Below are 15944 nucleotides of genomic sequence, written 5' to 3'. Positions count from 1 at the left end.
GTATCAGTAAGGATAGATTATGCTGAGGTAAGAAACAACCTTAAAATCTCAGTGTTTTCCACAACAAAAGTTTATGCCTCACTCAAGCTACATGTTCATTGTTGGCTAGTTGGGTGCCAGTCATCCTCACTCTGGACCCCAGGCTGAGGGAGAATCCCCATCTGGAAAACTGTGAGTTGTACTGTAGCAGAAAAGAAAGCTCTGGGGATTTGTGCACTGATGACAAGAAAACTTGGTCCAGGAATAACACCCACCATTTCTCACAGCTCATTGAACAGAACTGGTTATAAGGGGGCCAGGAATAGGAAACAGAACACCGTCAATTGCTATTACTCACATCAGAATGGTTGGCATAGCAATAGAAGTGTCTAGTCAGAAAGTATACCTGAGTACCTTAGATCCTTTCTGGGAAGTTTGTCTGGGCAAAAGTAAGGCCTAGGTTGGTGGCTAGAGAATTACAGGGAACTGGATTTGGCATTTGCTAAATGTTAGATAACGTATCTGGATTCTATCCAAGCAGCCCAAAATTCAAGGCAGGACACTAGCCCGAAGAGGAAAACTGGAGGGCCAATGAGACACTCAGCCTTGGTTTCTATTTGCTAAGTGCAGGGAGATAAGCTTTCCATATGGCTTAACTTAGAGACAGGACTTTCTGGAGCCAAGTGGGATGGGAAAGATGATTTTAGGTCAGGGAAGCAGGAAGGAGAATTTAACCAACCTATGGTTGAAGGAAAGCCAATGAGAGTTTCAGAAGTCAAATTTGAAGGAAGTAGTGAGGGCAGAAAAGACAGAATAAGTAAACAAGGCCTGAGCACAGGAGGATTACAGGTGGAATGAAATGTAATGTGAGGCACGGTCTTTGACAAATGGTTTAGGAATAACGTAGTGAACCATGTGAGAAGAGTCAACACTTACCTTGCTTTGTGACCAGCAAACGATAATTGCACAATTTCAAGGGATTGTGCCAGATTAGACAAACATGTATTTATATTTTAGGGGAGAAGCCTATGATTTGGTGAGGCTCCAGGTGCCCAGTTAGCCAATGGCAAAAAGATGAATTCCAGACCCACGGGCCACGGGAGTTAGGGCTGGTCTGAACTGGATATATATGGCCTGCCTCAGCATGGGTTACCTCAAAGATGGAGCAGAGCTGAATCTTCAGGCAGAAGACTTTTAGCACCTATAGCTTTGCAGATCCCAGAAAGGCAAGGCTGGACAGATGTCAACTTTCATCATTTCTAGATGAGCCTTTCCAGACAGACCTATGTTACTGGCATCCTTGGGCCTCTTGTCATGCCTATCAAGTCTGGTGCTCATTGGCCACCTGGTTCAAAATGTCTGTGAAATCTCTTTGGATGACTGTCCCCTCTCTTGAACCTGATGCTGGCCCCATTGTGCATCCACAGGGACTATTCCAGATCTCCTGACATAGTAAGAGCTCAATAATGGTTGGTGGTTGATGACAGAACACAGAAGATTCACCCACAGAAAACGAACATTAAGTTGTTCAACTTGACCGGAAGCAACGCTTCTAGGAACTTGATAATATAAAAATGGATTGGATGAGGAGAAAAATTTATACTTGTTGCACTTCTATTTTACATCAGGCACGGTGGCAGGCACTTCGAAACATCATCCCGTTTATTCCTCACATCAGCCATGAGGCAGAATTTCTCTTCTCCCACTTTCTAGGATACGACACAGAGACTCAGAGGTTAACTGGCTTGCGTGAGTTCACATACCATGTCAATTAGTAAGTAGTGAAGCAGTGATCTGAAGAACTCAGTGACTCCATGGCTCAAGGCCTTCTCACTTTACCACTGTGCTTGCCAACAGAAATAACACAGTACGTTCATCAACCAATGAGCATCAGAAGGGGCCTCCTAGATATTTATACATCTGCTAAAGAAGGGAACCATGGAGGAGAGAGCAATTAGCAAACTAATGAATCATCCTCTGTTGCACAAATAAGCTAATTGAATTTATTTAGGGAGAGGCAGTGGAGTGGTACCGCCTCCGTGTTTCAGCTACACAATCTTAGGCCAGTTACTTACACTGTTGGAGCCATGGTTTTTGTATCTTGTAGAGTGGGATCGTACTCCCTCTCAGGCCTCCCTCACCCCATTTATTATGAGGAGTAGCTGGGATGATGTATGTGCAATCAAGATGAAAACCGTCAAGAAATATTCAAAGGGAAGGCATCAGTATTGGCTTTGCCCAAGTATCAGATATTAACCAATAAAACATTTTCCCTTTCAAATGTGTTAAAATTGTACAGCAGGGAGCCAGGCTCACCCCCGATTTTAATAAGAAAACACTTCTAATGAAGGCTTCAGGCATGAATTAAGTAAATAAAAATTAGGTTCATAGAAACACTTAATATGTAAGTTTAAGAGATTTGCTGTGCAGAATGGAAACTGACCATAAGATTCAGGGGGTTGTTAATGATAGAGAAACCTGAATTTATTAGCAGTGGGCTTGGTTTTCATTTAAGTGACTTTTGTTTAATAATTTCATATAATTGTCAAGTATTCAGAGGTACTGGGCAAAGCATCCTTTTTAAAAAATGTACTTTTTCTTTCTAACTCCCTCTAGAAACTGGAAAAGGAAAAAAAAAAGCTTTTTATATTTGACTCCCTCCTATTACTGTCAATAGCAGTTAAGTGCATTTATGGAGACACAAGGCAGCACAAAGATTCCTCTGTGATTCATCAGAAGGCCCATCTTAAGTATAATTACATTACACAGCTCTGCTCAGTCATTAGTTTCTTATTTAGCGACAATGTCCTTCATTTTAAATCCTTTGATGGTAATTATTTGTAACTATGCCCTTGAATTTTGAAAGCATGTGTACTGTGGCCCCGCTGAACAATGGGCATTTCTAAACTAGGACGCAATTGGCTTCCCCTAAGGGACCCTACGGGAAATGGTCTGTAACAACGCTGAAAATTTGCAAAAGGTTTCTAAGCTTGAGCTACAATCCAAAACGAAGGTGTGCGGCTATTCGTACGTGTGTGCGATAAAAAACGAAAAAGCAAGTCATTAGGTATCAGGCAGGACTTTCTTAACCCTTACTGACCATGGCACATTTTAAAGTCTTCGACATTACCTAAATAAAGGCACATTCACACGTATCATAGACTGACCCCCAAGTGAGGTACTTCTGAGACATTTTTAGTTCTACCAGTCACCTCTGTGCAGACAAACAGCTTGTGTTTATGCGTTTATTCATTTATCGAGCACCCACATGTGCCAGGAACTGTTTAGGTGCAGAGAACAAGGTCCTAAGAGGGTTGGTGCCCAAAGAGGAGCTCACAGGCCAGTGCAGGGGGACACATAAACCCCAATAACTTGGTTACCCTCAGGTGTGTGAGAAAGGGCAGCTCATGTTAATGTTTCAGCTTCTTACCTTCACCTGATGATTCAGTGGGAGTTTCCAGGATGTCCTTTTTTTCTTTTCTTTTCCTTTTTATTTTCTTTCTTTTCTTTTCTTCTCTTTTCTTTTCTTTCTTTTTTTCTTTTTCTTTCTTTTCTTTTTTTCTCCCCTTCCCTTCCCTTCTTCCCTTCCCTTCCCTTTCCTTTTCTTTTCTTTCTTATTTTTACTGCTCCCTTTGGAACTTATACCCCCCGTATCCCTCTTGTTCCCGGTGCAACTGGCAACCACATCAACTATGCTCTGAATATAAAGGCCAATGCCCCGTTTGGGTCTCCCTAAGAGAGGGCATCCCTCCATATGCCTCATGTGGACCAGCAAACACTGGCGTCGCGTCTGAGGGTTATGGCAACCCTGCATGTTGCCATTCTTGTCTTTTATTCCCCACTTCCCTTTCCCCGCTTTTGTTCTCTTGGGCTCCTTTGAAAGCCCCATTTATGTTCTTCACATATGGCAAGTATTTGGGGTCAAAACTAAAAACCTATAATGTGTTCCTCGGCAAAATGATTCGTTAAGCAAGGCTGGCTTCAACTTGAAAGAAAAGGTTTCGGTAGGCAACAAAACAAAACAAAAATCCCACAAACCATTCTGGCCACGCTGTAATTCTTCTTCATGAAAGCAAAATGTACTTATACTTTACATGTGTGCATTAAATAAAGCCTCCTTTCCCAGTGCAAGAAGGTGAGTATTGGAGCCATTAAAATTTTTGTTTTCAAGCTACATATGGTTATAGAAATCCACACACACAGACATTTACATTTTCCTAAAACACTGCCTTTATAGTAGGAACCAGAATTTTCTTAGGAATTAACCCTCTGGCCAGGTGGCCCAAAGAGAACACTGTAGAAACAATATTTGTGGAGTGCCTGTTACTGCCAGGCTCTGTGCTAGGAACTTTACACATAGTTTTCTCACTGATTCCTTACCACTAACCCTAAAAGGTAGGTAGCAGGATTAACGTGTTGACCCATGGGGAGAACTGAGGCCTAGGGGTTAAGAATCTTGCCCAAGATCTTTCAGCTTTTCTATCAAGCTGTCCCTCACTGTTGAGATGCCAGCGGATTCCTAGGGTCCCCATGATCCTTGCCTCATCGGTGTGTGTTTTCCTTTTTCTATAAAGCATGGGGAACCCCAGGTCATGTTTGAGTGGGAAAGCAGTTGCTTGAGAGCATGGGACACTCACAGCATGAGCACTGTCACTAAAGAGCAGGTGCTGGGGCAGAATTCCTCTACAGCTATGATAAGGGGGTGACCCCCGAAGCTCTCCACCGGGATGGATCTGAATTTGAATGCCAGCTCTATCACCTGGGGGACTCTGGACAAGCTGCTCATCCTTTCTGAGCCTTACTTTCTCAGCTGGAATATGAGGTTAGTGCTGTCTGCCTCTCAGCACTGTAGTTAAGGACTAGAGAGAACATAGAGGAAAATTCTTCATTCCCCTTCCTCCGTGTTCCTACCCTGCACAGCACTTTTGCTTTGCCAGAGCAGGCCCAGGCCTGCCCTTGTTTCTGAGTCAGTGCTGACCCGCTTTACCAGTTTAAGCCTGTCTGGATGTGGTCCTGACATCATGCCTGGGTCCTACTGTACCCGATTTTTCCTCTGATGTGCTGAGCCCAACTCCCCAATCCTTCTCATCTCTGGCCCAAGTGCTGGCTGGGGTCTAGCGAGCTGAATGAGCTGGACTTGCTCCTGCTGCTTGACTGGACACACACACCCACCTTCAACGTGGACCATGTCCAAGATGTCAATATCCTTTGGATAGCATTGAATGCCACTGTAGAGCTGGCCTTCACAAGTGGGTAGGGTCATCCTACTCAGTGACTTTTATAATATTCTGAGCAATTTCTAGGTACCAGGCCCTGCAAAAAATAGGCATGGTCCAGGCAGTTAACCTAAGTGCTTTACATATATCATCTCATTTAATCCTTATGTGATCCTGTAAAGTACTAAGGTACTATGAATATCTGCATTTTGAAAATAAGGAAACTGAAGCTTAGGAAGGTTAAGGGTCTTTCCCAAGTGACACAGTTAATAAGAGGGAAAGCCAGGCCCAGAAACCCGAGCCAGGGCTCAAAGCCATTATACCATGTTCCTTTCCATCCTACCTGTCAACCCTCTGCTGCTTCTTCCTTTTCCGGGTGTTTGATGCACTCCACGGCAGCAGGTGCCCCCTCCCCCTTTTTTTAATGTTTATTTTTGAGAGAAAGAAAGACAGAGTGTGAGTGGGTGAGGGGCACAGAAAGGGAGGCACAGAATCCAGAGCAGGCTTCAGGCTCCGAGCTGCCAGCACAGAGCCCGAGGCGGGGCTCAAACCCATGAAGTGCAAGATCGTGACCAGAGTGAAGTCAGGCACTTAACCGACTGAGCCACTGCTCCAGCAGGTGCCCTTTTTATTGCAGTACCTCTTACATTGTAGTCACTTGTCTCTATCTCTCATTAAATGGGGAGATCTGGGCCATACTTTATTTACTCCTGTGCTCGAGTGCTTTGCACAGTACCTGGCACAGAGTAAGAACTTCAAGATGTTTGTTGACAGACTGGAAGTCCTAACCTCAGCAATCAGGCAACCAAAAGAAATAAAAGGTAAGGAAGAATCATTGGCAAAGGAAGATCATTGGCAAGGAAGAAATCAAACTTTCACTCTTTGCAGACGACATGATATTCTATGTGGAAAACCTGAAAGACTCCACAAAAAAACTGCGAGAATTGATATGTGAATTCAGAAAAGTCGCAGGATATAAAATCAATGTCTACAAATCAGTTGCATTTCTATACACCAATAATGAAGCAGCAGAAAGAGAAATCAAGGAATAGATCCCATTTACCATTGCACCAAAAATCATAAAATAACTGGGAATAAACCTAACCAGAGGTGAAAGATCTATATGCTGAAAACTAAGAAAGCTTATGAAAGAAACTGAAAAAGACATAAAGAAATGGAAAAACATTCCCTGTTCGTGGACAGGAAGAACAAATATTGTTAAAATGTTGATAGTCCCCAAAGCAATCTACACATTCAATGCAATCCCTTTCAAAATACCAGCAGCATTCTTCGCAGAGCTAGAACAAACAATTCTAAAATGTGTATGGAACCAGAAAAGACCTTGTACAGTCAAAGAAATGTTAAAGAAGGAAAGCAAAGTGGGAGGCATCACAATTCTGGACTTGAAGCCATATTACAAAGCTGTAATCATTAAGACAGTATGATACTGGCACAAAAACAAACACATAGATCAATGAAAAGAATAGAGAACCCAGAAACGCACCCACAAATGTATGGCCAACTAATCTTTGGCAAAGCAGGAAAAAAATATCCAGTGGAAAAAAAGACAGTCTCTTTAGCAAAATGGTGTTGGGAAAACTGGACAGAGACACGCAGAAGAATGAACCTGGACCGCTTTCTTACACCATACACAAAAATAAACTCAAAATGGATGAAAGACCTAAATGTTGAACAGGAAACCATCATAATCCTAGAGGAGAAAATAGGCAACAACCTCTTTAACCGCAGCCACAGGAACTTCTTACTAGACATGTCTCGGAAGGCAAGGAAAACAAAAGCAAAGACAAACTATTGGGACCTCATCAAGATAAAAGCATCTGCACAGTGAAGGGAACAATCAACAAAATTAAAAGGCCACTGATGGAATGGAGAAGATACTTGCAAATGGCATATCAGATAAAGAGTTAGTATCCAAAGTCTAGAAAGAACTTACCAAACTCAATAGCCAAAAAACAAATAACCGAGTGAAGAAATGGGTAGAAGGCATGAATAGACACTTTGCAAAGAAGACACCCAGATGGCTCACAGACAGAAAATGCTCAACATCACTCATCATCAGGGAAATACAAATCAAACCATAAGACATCCCCTCACACCTGTCAGAATGGCTAAAATGAACAACTCAGGAAACAGCAGATGTTGGCGAGGATGTGGAGAAAGGGGAATTCTTTTGCCTTGCTGGTGGGAATGCAAACTGGTGCAGCCACTCTGGAAAACAGGATGGAGGTTCCTCAAAAAAATTAAAAATAGAGCTACCCTATGACCCAGAAATTGCACTACTAGGTATTTATCCAAAAGATACAAAGATGCTAATTCAAAGGGGCACATGTCCCTGTAAACAATCTTTAGAGCAGCAGTGTCAACAATAGCCAAATTGTGGAAAGAGCCCAATATCCATCGACTTGATGGAATGGACAAAGATGTGGTATATATATACAATGGAGTATTGCTTGGTGATCAAATCCTGCCATTTGCAACAACATGGGTGGAACTAGAATGTATTATGCTAAAAGAAATGAGTCAGTCAGACAAAGACAGATATCATATGATTTCACTCACATGTGGAATTTAAGAAACACAACAGATGAACATAAGGGAAGGGAAGGAAAAATAAGATAAAAACAGAGAGGGAGGCAAACCATAAGAGACTCTTAAATACAGAGAACAAACTGAGGGTTGCTGGAAGGGAGGTGGGTGGGTGGATGAGCTAAAATGGATGATGGGTATTAAGGAGGGCACTTGTTGGGATGAGCACTGGGTGTTACATGAAAGTGATGAATCACTAAATTCTACTCCTGAAACCATTATTACACTGCGTGTCAACTAACTTGGATTTAAATTAAAAAAAATAAAATGATGTCTATGGACTGGCCTGTAGTGACTTTTCTTCCCTACCTGTCGAAGTCTATGTGTCCTCTATCCAAACTCATCTGAATTATGGCGGCTCTAGAGCCAACATTAGTGGTTACTCTTGGGTCTGGAATGTTGTGTGTGAGTGTGTATGTGTACAAATGTGTATGTCTATGTGTGTTTATGCATGTGTTATGGTATCAACCTTCTTCTTTTTTTTTTTTTTCAAATACTTGTCTCCATCAAAAGCTTTTATAGTCTTTATGTTTTTTTTTAGTTTCCTTTAATCTGGAAACTTTACACAGCCTTTCTTTGTCTTTATGACACAGGCATTTTTGAAGAATATAGTCCATTAAAAAATAGAATGCTGCCCATTTTGGGTTTGTCTGATGTTTTTTTTTTTATGATTAGATTCAGGCTATGCATTCCCAGCCAGACTGATGCCGTGACTTCAGGCTAGCACATCTAGAGGCACGTGATGTCCATCTACCCATATGAAGTTAATTTACATCCCCCAATCAAGATGCTGTCCCATTTCTTCCCTGTATAGTTAATGTTGTTTCTCCTCTTGTAAGTACTAAACAATCTGGGAGGAGACATTTTAAGACCACGCATACATCCTGCCACTTGTTAAAATTCCCTCCTGGATCCACTGATGATTCCTACCAGTACCTATTTTTAACATGGTAACTGCAAGATGAGGATTCTGCCATTAAATGCAGTATCTGACTCTAGATTGGATCCTACACAGGAGGGGTGGGGGGGATGCCATAAAGGACACTGAGTTGACAAAACTGGAATATGAGTGAAAATTAAATAAAAGTGCTATATAAAAAGTCTAAGGAAATTCACTCTCAAATGACTCACAAATTCACATGTGTGTATGTACATATACATGTATATATATGTGTGTGGAAAGAACGTACAATTGGTAGGGCCAATGGGGTGAATATATTAGAGGTAAAAGATGCATGGGTGTTCCTTGCATAATTCCTATTCCTGCAACTTTTCTGTAAGTTTGAAATTATTTCCAAATAAGACGTTAATAATAGGCTTTCAGCCACCCTATAAAATAAACATTAGCTGTCACACCTAAAGCAATGCAAGTCTTTCATTTGATGGCTGACAGTGACTCAACCAGTGCAAGCTTTCCCTGGGCTGAATGGGCTCCAAGGTCTCGTCCCATGGGAGACCCTATAACCTTATGGAAAACTTCTGTCTTTATGGTAGTGTCTGCAGAAACTGCTAACTACATCATGGTGGTATTTTGGAATGGAAGACTCTAGTTCTGGTTGCACACGTCTCGGTTGCCTTTATTAAGAGACGATACAGAAATGATAGAGTGATACCTAAAGGGTCTTGAATATAAGATAAGACAGAAATCCCTGATGTAGTGACGCAGAACCTTCTGGCACTGGCACCTGCACGCTCTGCTCAGTCTCCTTTCATGATTGCTGCATATTCCTTCTGGTGTTCAACCAGCTTCAGGAATACTTGGTATTTCTTGTCATAGTATCTGTGGGAGAAAAATGAATATGCTGAATGATCTCAGACACAACCGCGATGCAGCTTCCCCTTATATTCAGAAGAACAGGAACATATCCCTTATGGTCATGCAGACGTCTCCCATTTTGTGAATGCTTCTAGCATCCTGAGCAATGGATCAGCATGATTCATCGCTATTATCCCTAACCTACGTGGGGTGTTATTATCCTCATTGTAGAAGGGAAGACATTTGCTCAGAGAGGCGTATCTAAAGTAGGACAGCTAAAGACTGGCAAGGCTGGAATGCAGACTGAGGTCTGTCTGACTTCACAGCCTCCACTATAACATACTAAGAGGCTTAGGCTCAACATAGGCCCCTTCTCACTCCCAGCTTTCATAAATATTTCATTTATGACTAGCCCCAGGTTTGATGACTGGTTTAAAAACCACAGCCCGAAAAGAGAAGAGACTGAACATTTTCATCACCCTTTGTGGATTCCACACCTACATTTCCTTTGCAGACTGCTTTATCTGGGAGTACAATCCTGTGAAAATGTCACTAAGGCCTTCCCTCTAGTTGTGCCCTGCCGTGCAGGCATCCCTGGGTGGATCTTGCCCTCCCATCCTCCTCTCCATCTGGGTCCTGGTAGACTTGTTATCCCTGGACCTGTTAGAATGTGGTCTTGGCCACGAGGCAGCCTGATTTTGAAAGGGATAATAGCAGCTAAGACAAATTATACTTGAACACTTGTAACTTTGTCCTTACTCCTCTTGGTTGGGAGGGGCTGACATGAGGTGGGGTTGACATGGGATTGAGGAAGCCAACTTCCTTCCAGAGGACTTCTTTCCTGAGAACTCCTTCCAGAAGAGTTCTTTCCAGAACATTCCAGAATCTACCAAGCCATGTGTGACCCTGGGTAAGTTCCTTAATCAATTTGTATCTAAATTTCTTTATCTGTAAATGGGAATAATTATAGAATCTACCTCAATAGAGCTGTTAGGTGAATTAAATGAGGCAATGAATGAAAAACACTGAGAATAGTGCCCGGATCTTAGGGTTATCAGTGCCAATTATGGTTACTACATTAAAAAAAATTAATATTCCAACATTATCAACACTCTTGCACTAAGTAGATTCTACTAAAACCCATTCTATGAGCCTCGAAATTTATTAATCATAGAATGATTTTGGGGACAGAAGTTTTCTCCTTCTAACAATATTCTATGACAATTTACCATTAAATACTTCTTATATTATATGAGATGGATATCTCCATTCTGGAATATCAAAACTGTTCGAAGGGAGTTTGGGTCAATAACCTTCTCATATACTTGAAGATTTTCAATTTTTATTTTTTATTTTGTTTTTTAAATATTTATTTTTGAGAGAGAGTCTGAGCAGGGGACGGGCAGAGAGAGAGAGAGAGGGGGGGACAGAGGATCCCACATGGGCTCTGCACCGACAGCAGAGAGCCTGACGTGGGGTTCAAACTCATGAACCATGAGATCATTACCTGAGCCAAAGCCGGACACTTAACCAACTGAACCACCCAGGTGCCCTGAAGATTTTCAATTTTAATCCTGACAACTGTGCAGCAACTTTGTTCATTGGTCTTATTCTTTGCCCAGTGGAAGAAGTATTGGCTTCACAGGCAGAGAAGTCTGGGTGACTTTGGGCAACTTTAAAAAAATTTTTTCTTTTTGTTATTTTAGAGAGAGAGAAAAAGAGCATGAGTGGGGAGAGGGGCAGAGAGAAAGAGAGAGAGAATCTTAAGCAAGCTCCATGCTCAGTGCAGAGCCTGATGTAGGGCTTGATCCCACGACCCTGGGATCATGACCTGAGCCAAAATTAAGAGTCAGACACTCAGCCAACCAAGCCACCCAGGTGCCCCTGGACAACTTCTTTAAATGCTGTCTCCGTTTCCCTGCCATAAGAGGGATGATAACCGTACCTCTGTCACAGATTGACTGAATTTTAGACATGAAATATTCTGTGAGCTGTCAAGTGTTCACAAGTAGGGATTAATGTTGTTCTTATATCCTTCCATTATCCTGGAACACCAAAAGATGGATAGACTATATTTTTCCTTTTTTTTTTTACACATGGGAAGCTGAGGTCCAAGGCACATTTTCCCCCCGTGCTTTTTCCTTTTCTCAAAAAATGTTTTATTGTAAAATACACATAACATGAAATTTAGCCATTTTTAAGTATACACTGCAGTGGCATTAAATACACTCACACTGCTGTGCAACCATCACCATTCCATCCACAGCTCTGTCTTCAGCTTGCAAAACTAAAACTCTGTGCCCATGAAACACCAACTCCTCATTCTCCCCCTTCCTGCAGCCCATGGCAACCACCATTCCACTTTCTCTATGAATTTGATTCTATGTACTTCATATAAGCGCAACCCTATAATATTTGTCCTTTTGTGACTGGCTTTTTTCACTTAGCATCATGCCCTCAAGGTTCATCCATGTTGTGACCCTGGGTAAGTTGTTTAATCCATTTGTGTCTAAATTTCTTTATCTGTAAATGGGACTGACACATGTTGTGGCATGTGTCAAAATGTCCTTTCTTTTTAGGGCTGAATAATATTCCACTGTATGTATGCACTTTTCTTTAGCCATTCACCCGCCACTGGCTACATGGGTTGCTTCCACATTTTAGCCACTGTGAACAATGCTGCTATGAGCATGTGAGTAGAAATTTCTGTTTGAGATGCTGATTTCAGTCCTTTTGGGTACATACCCAGAAGTGGAATTTCTGGATCATATGGTAATTCTATTTTTAGCTTTTGAGGAACCACCACAGTGGCTGCATCATGTCATGCTTCTCCCAATGGTGTACAAGGGATCCAATTTCTCCGTATCCTTGTTGACACTTGTTATTTTCTCTTTTTTCATGGTAATCATCCTAATGGGTGTAAGGTGGTATCTCACTGTAGGTTTTGATTTGCATTTCCCTAATTATTAGCAATGTTGAACATCTCCTCATGTGCTTATTGGACATTTGTATGTAATCTTTAGAGGGATATCTATTCAAGATCGGTACCCACTTTTGATTTGGGTTGTTGTTGTTGTTGAGTCTTTTTTTTTTTAATTTTTTTTAACATTCACTCATTTTTTTGAGAGACAGAGACACAGCGTGAATGGGGGAGGGGCAGAGAGAAGGAGACACAGACTGTGAAGCAGGCTCCAGGCTCTGAGCTGTCAGCACAGAGCCCAAGGCGGGGCTTGAACCCACGAACTGCGAGATCATGACCTGAACTGAAGTCGGACGCTTAACCGACTGAGCCATCCAGGCACCCCTATTGTTGTTGAGTCTTAAGAGTACTCCGTATATTCTATGTATTAATCCTTTATTAGATATATGATACACAAATATTTTCTCCTATTTTGCAGATTTCCTTTTTACTCTGTTGATCCTTCTCTTTGAAGCACGGGTTTTTTTTCCCCAGGGCACTTTTAAGTGACTACGTTTACAGATAAATTTGGTCTGGGTAGAAGGATGAGATTGAGGATCTTTCTGAAAAAAGCATATTGAACCAGAGTCACTAGATTATGCTCTCTGTGGTCCTAAATTTTAAAATCAGCTGAATTTCCTCTCTTCTTATTCTCCCCACACTCAGTCAGTGGCTTCTGTGGGGCACAGACCTAAGTAAACGTCTCGTACAGATAGTAATGTGACTTGAGGTACTGAGGAGATGCTGAAGTCTTTCATAAGGAAGTGTTAGCTTTCTACTTGCAAACCTTGGGCTGCCTGTAGATGGTGCTAGAGCACCACATGTGCTGCCTCCCCAGAGGAGGGCTCCCAGCTGACACGCTAAGGATGCTTTTCAAAAGAACATGTGGATTTACTGAAAGAACTTAAAAATAGACTTCCCTCAAATGTCTTGGGAGGGTCAGGGCAGAGATGAAGAACAAGAATCTTTCTACAAAAGGAGGAAGCTGCTAGCCGATGACTTCCAAGGCCAGTGGGGACTCAGACCTCTCAATGCTCCTGACTTGAGCTCCCCCATGTAAAATGGCCTGCCTCTCTGACTCCAGAATTCAGGGAGGGCTTTATATTCGGAGGGTTAACAATCCAACTCCATGTGGAAACCTGCTTTAAGAAAATTAAAAGGAACTGGATTGCTTTTCCATGGACATTTCCAACTTTGTTAAATACTGATCATGCTTCTTCAGTGGGATCAGCACCTTTGCCTGTTACAGAGGTGGGATTTGCTTTTATGCTTAACTTCAAATACATCCCTAAAATTATAAAAGCCACTTGGACAACTGTCCTTCCATTTTCATTGTTTTATTTTTTTGAGAAAGATCTTATTTTTTAAGTAATCTGTACACCCAACGTGGGGCTCAAACTCATGACCCCAAGATCAAGACTCACATGTTCTTCAGACTGAGCCAGCCAGGCACCCCTATCCTTCCATTTTTAAGCTCAGTGCCAATGACTTAATATAGGTGTTTTTCATCTGTCACCCAGATGGAAAAGACTTCCGTGTGGCCTCTCTGCTTTTACCCTTGGGTCCTCTAATTCACTCTCTGACAGGGATCTTTCTAAAATCTGCATCTGGCTAGGTCCTACCGCTGCCTGAAGTTCAGTATCCCCAGTCTGCCCGTAGGATGAGGTTTCCATCACGGCCTCAAAGCTCCTTATGAGATGACCCCCTCCACACCCCCCTCTCGCCTATTGTACTTCCTGCCACTCTCCATCTCACACTTTGTATTTCAGAATTCTACGTTGTTTATGGTTATCTAAATATAGCAAGCTGTTCCCACCTTTATAACTTTGCACATGTTATTCCCTCTACTGAGAATGTCCTTTCCTGTTTTGGTCTGTGAGACCATTTCTTTCAAGCATTAAAGACAGTGTAGACTTTGTCTCCTCTCAAAAGCTTTCTCTTACCCCTACAGGGTCACATTCCTTTCTTTCTTGAATTACTTTGTCACCCGGTAATACTTCTATTGTAGAACCTCTCCTTCCGTTCTGAAATGATCTATGTGCATACAGAAGATTATGTCCTATTCCCCTCTAAACCCTGGCCACAGGCAAATTAGCATAATGTGCTGCCTATAGCAGGAGCTCAGTAAAGTAGTATTTTGTGAATTGGGGTTAAAATACTGACCAAGGTCATGTTGTAGTCCCCAACGCCAAGAGATGCAATGGGTGGAAGGACAGACAGATGCTACTGTGTCCTTTAATGGAAGATGTCAGAGATCCCCCATTTTAGAACAAAAGACCAGACTTGCAGCTAATGACATAGGGAAAAGATTAGTGGTCTGAGAGTTCAGAAGTCTGTATTTGACCCACTGGTCTGGCCCTACCTTGCTCTGTGACTTTAGGTAACAAAGTAACTTCACCTCTTTGGGACTCAGTTGTGTCAACTATTAAATGAAAGAACTGGATTAGAAGCCCCCAAGGTTTATTCTAGCTCTGCAGTTACTTATCCTTGTATGTCCTCATTCCTCAGTATTGTGCATATAAAAAATACAAACTTACCTTTTATCCTCAAGTCTGGGAAACACGACTTTCCCAACTTTGCTCATTCTAGACATTGCCTCCTGTCAAATGGAAAAAAAAGAGCTGAGTTGGCAAGCTAAAATCAAAGTGATTTGTCATGTGCAAGAACATTCTAATTAGATACCATTCCCCCTTAGGATATTCAGTTGGTCCATTTTTTTTTTTTTTCAACTTCTCTTTGGTGGTGAGAATAAAACCCAATGAACATTAAAAGTTAAATCTATGACCAAACAGACTGGGCTTAATAAATGACTGAGTACTGAAGGCTTCTGGGCAAAACCAACCCCAAAAGGCAAAACACCTTTAAGACCACCTGCAGAGAGCAGGAAATTATTTTCCCTTCTCATTACCTGGAGAGGAGGGCTGAAGAAGGCAATATAATTAGCGACTGAGTACACTGTTTACTTAAACTCAAGATAACAATAACTGAATGGAACCCACTTTGCACCTGCTCTTCAGGATAACATGTTTAAGACTTCTTCAGTTCAGGGACGCCTGGGTGGCTCAGTAGGTTAACCGTCTGACTCTTGATTTTAGCTCAGGTCATGCTCTCACGGTTCATGGGTTCGAGCCCCATGTCAGGCTCCACACTGGCAGTATGAAGCCTGCGTGGGATTCTCTCTCTCTGCCCCTCCCCTGCTCTCTCTTTCTCTCTCTCTCAAAATAAATAAGTGACTAAAAAAAACAAAAAAAAGACCTCTTCAGTTCATTGTCAGCTCTTTTTTCCAGCACTCTTTAACACTGTGAGCACAGATGTGAGGCCTGTGGGCTGAGTCTAATTTACTTGAACTCTGGAATATGACTTCAGGACATTCTTGTCTTTACAATGGGGCAACTGGGCAGACGGTGAATTGCAGTGGGTAGGTGGA

The 15944-nt window shown here is 42.0% G+C and overlaps 1 protein-coding gene across 10 annotated transcripts in view; it reads right to left on the bottom strand.

Annotated features, from left to right (window-relative positions):
• Nucleotides 1-8426: 8426 nt before the first annotated feature.
• The window catches only part of FGGY (FGGY carbohydrate kinase domain containing), a 417204-nt gene continuing 409686 nt past the window's right edge, over nt 8427-15944 (bottom strand). For all 10 annotated transcript variants that reach the window (XM_042997390.1, XM_042997395.1, XM_042997396.1 and 7 more), the window contains 2 exons: nt 15055-15116; nt 8427-9582 (listed from right to left, as the gene is read on the bottom strand). In XM_042997390.1, coding sequence (XP_042853324.1) covers nt 9501-9582; nt 15055-15116 — 144 coding nt within the window. In that variant the 3' untranslated portion in view covers nt 8427-9500. The remainder of the gene's footprint in view (nt 9583-15054; nt 15117-15944) is intronic.

This window comes from Panthera tigris, chromosome C1 (assembly GCF_018350195.1).
Source record: "Panthera tigris isolate Pti1 chromosome C1, P.tigris_Pti1_mat1.1, whole genome shotgun sequence".
NCBI classification, from domain to species: domain Eukaryota; kingdom Metazoa; phylum Chordata; class Mammalia; order Carnivora; family Felidae; genus Panthera; species Panthera tigris.
Note: the sequence above shows the minus strand (reverse complement) of the source record. Positions and strands in the feature narration are given on the sequence as shown.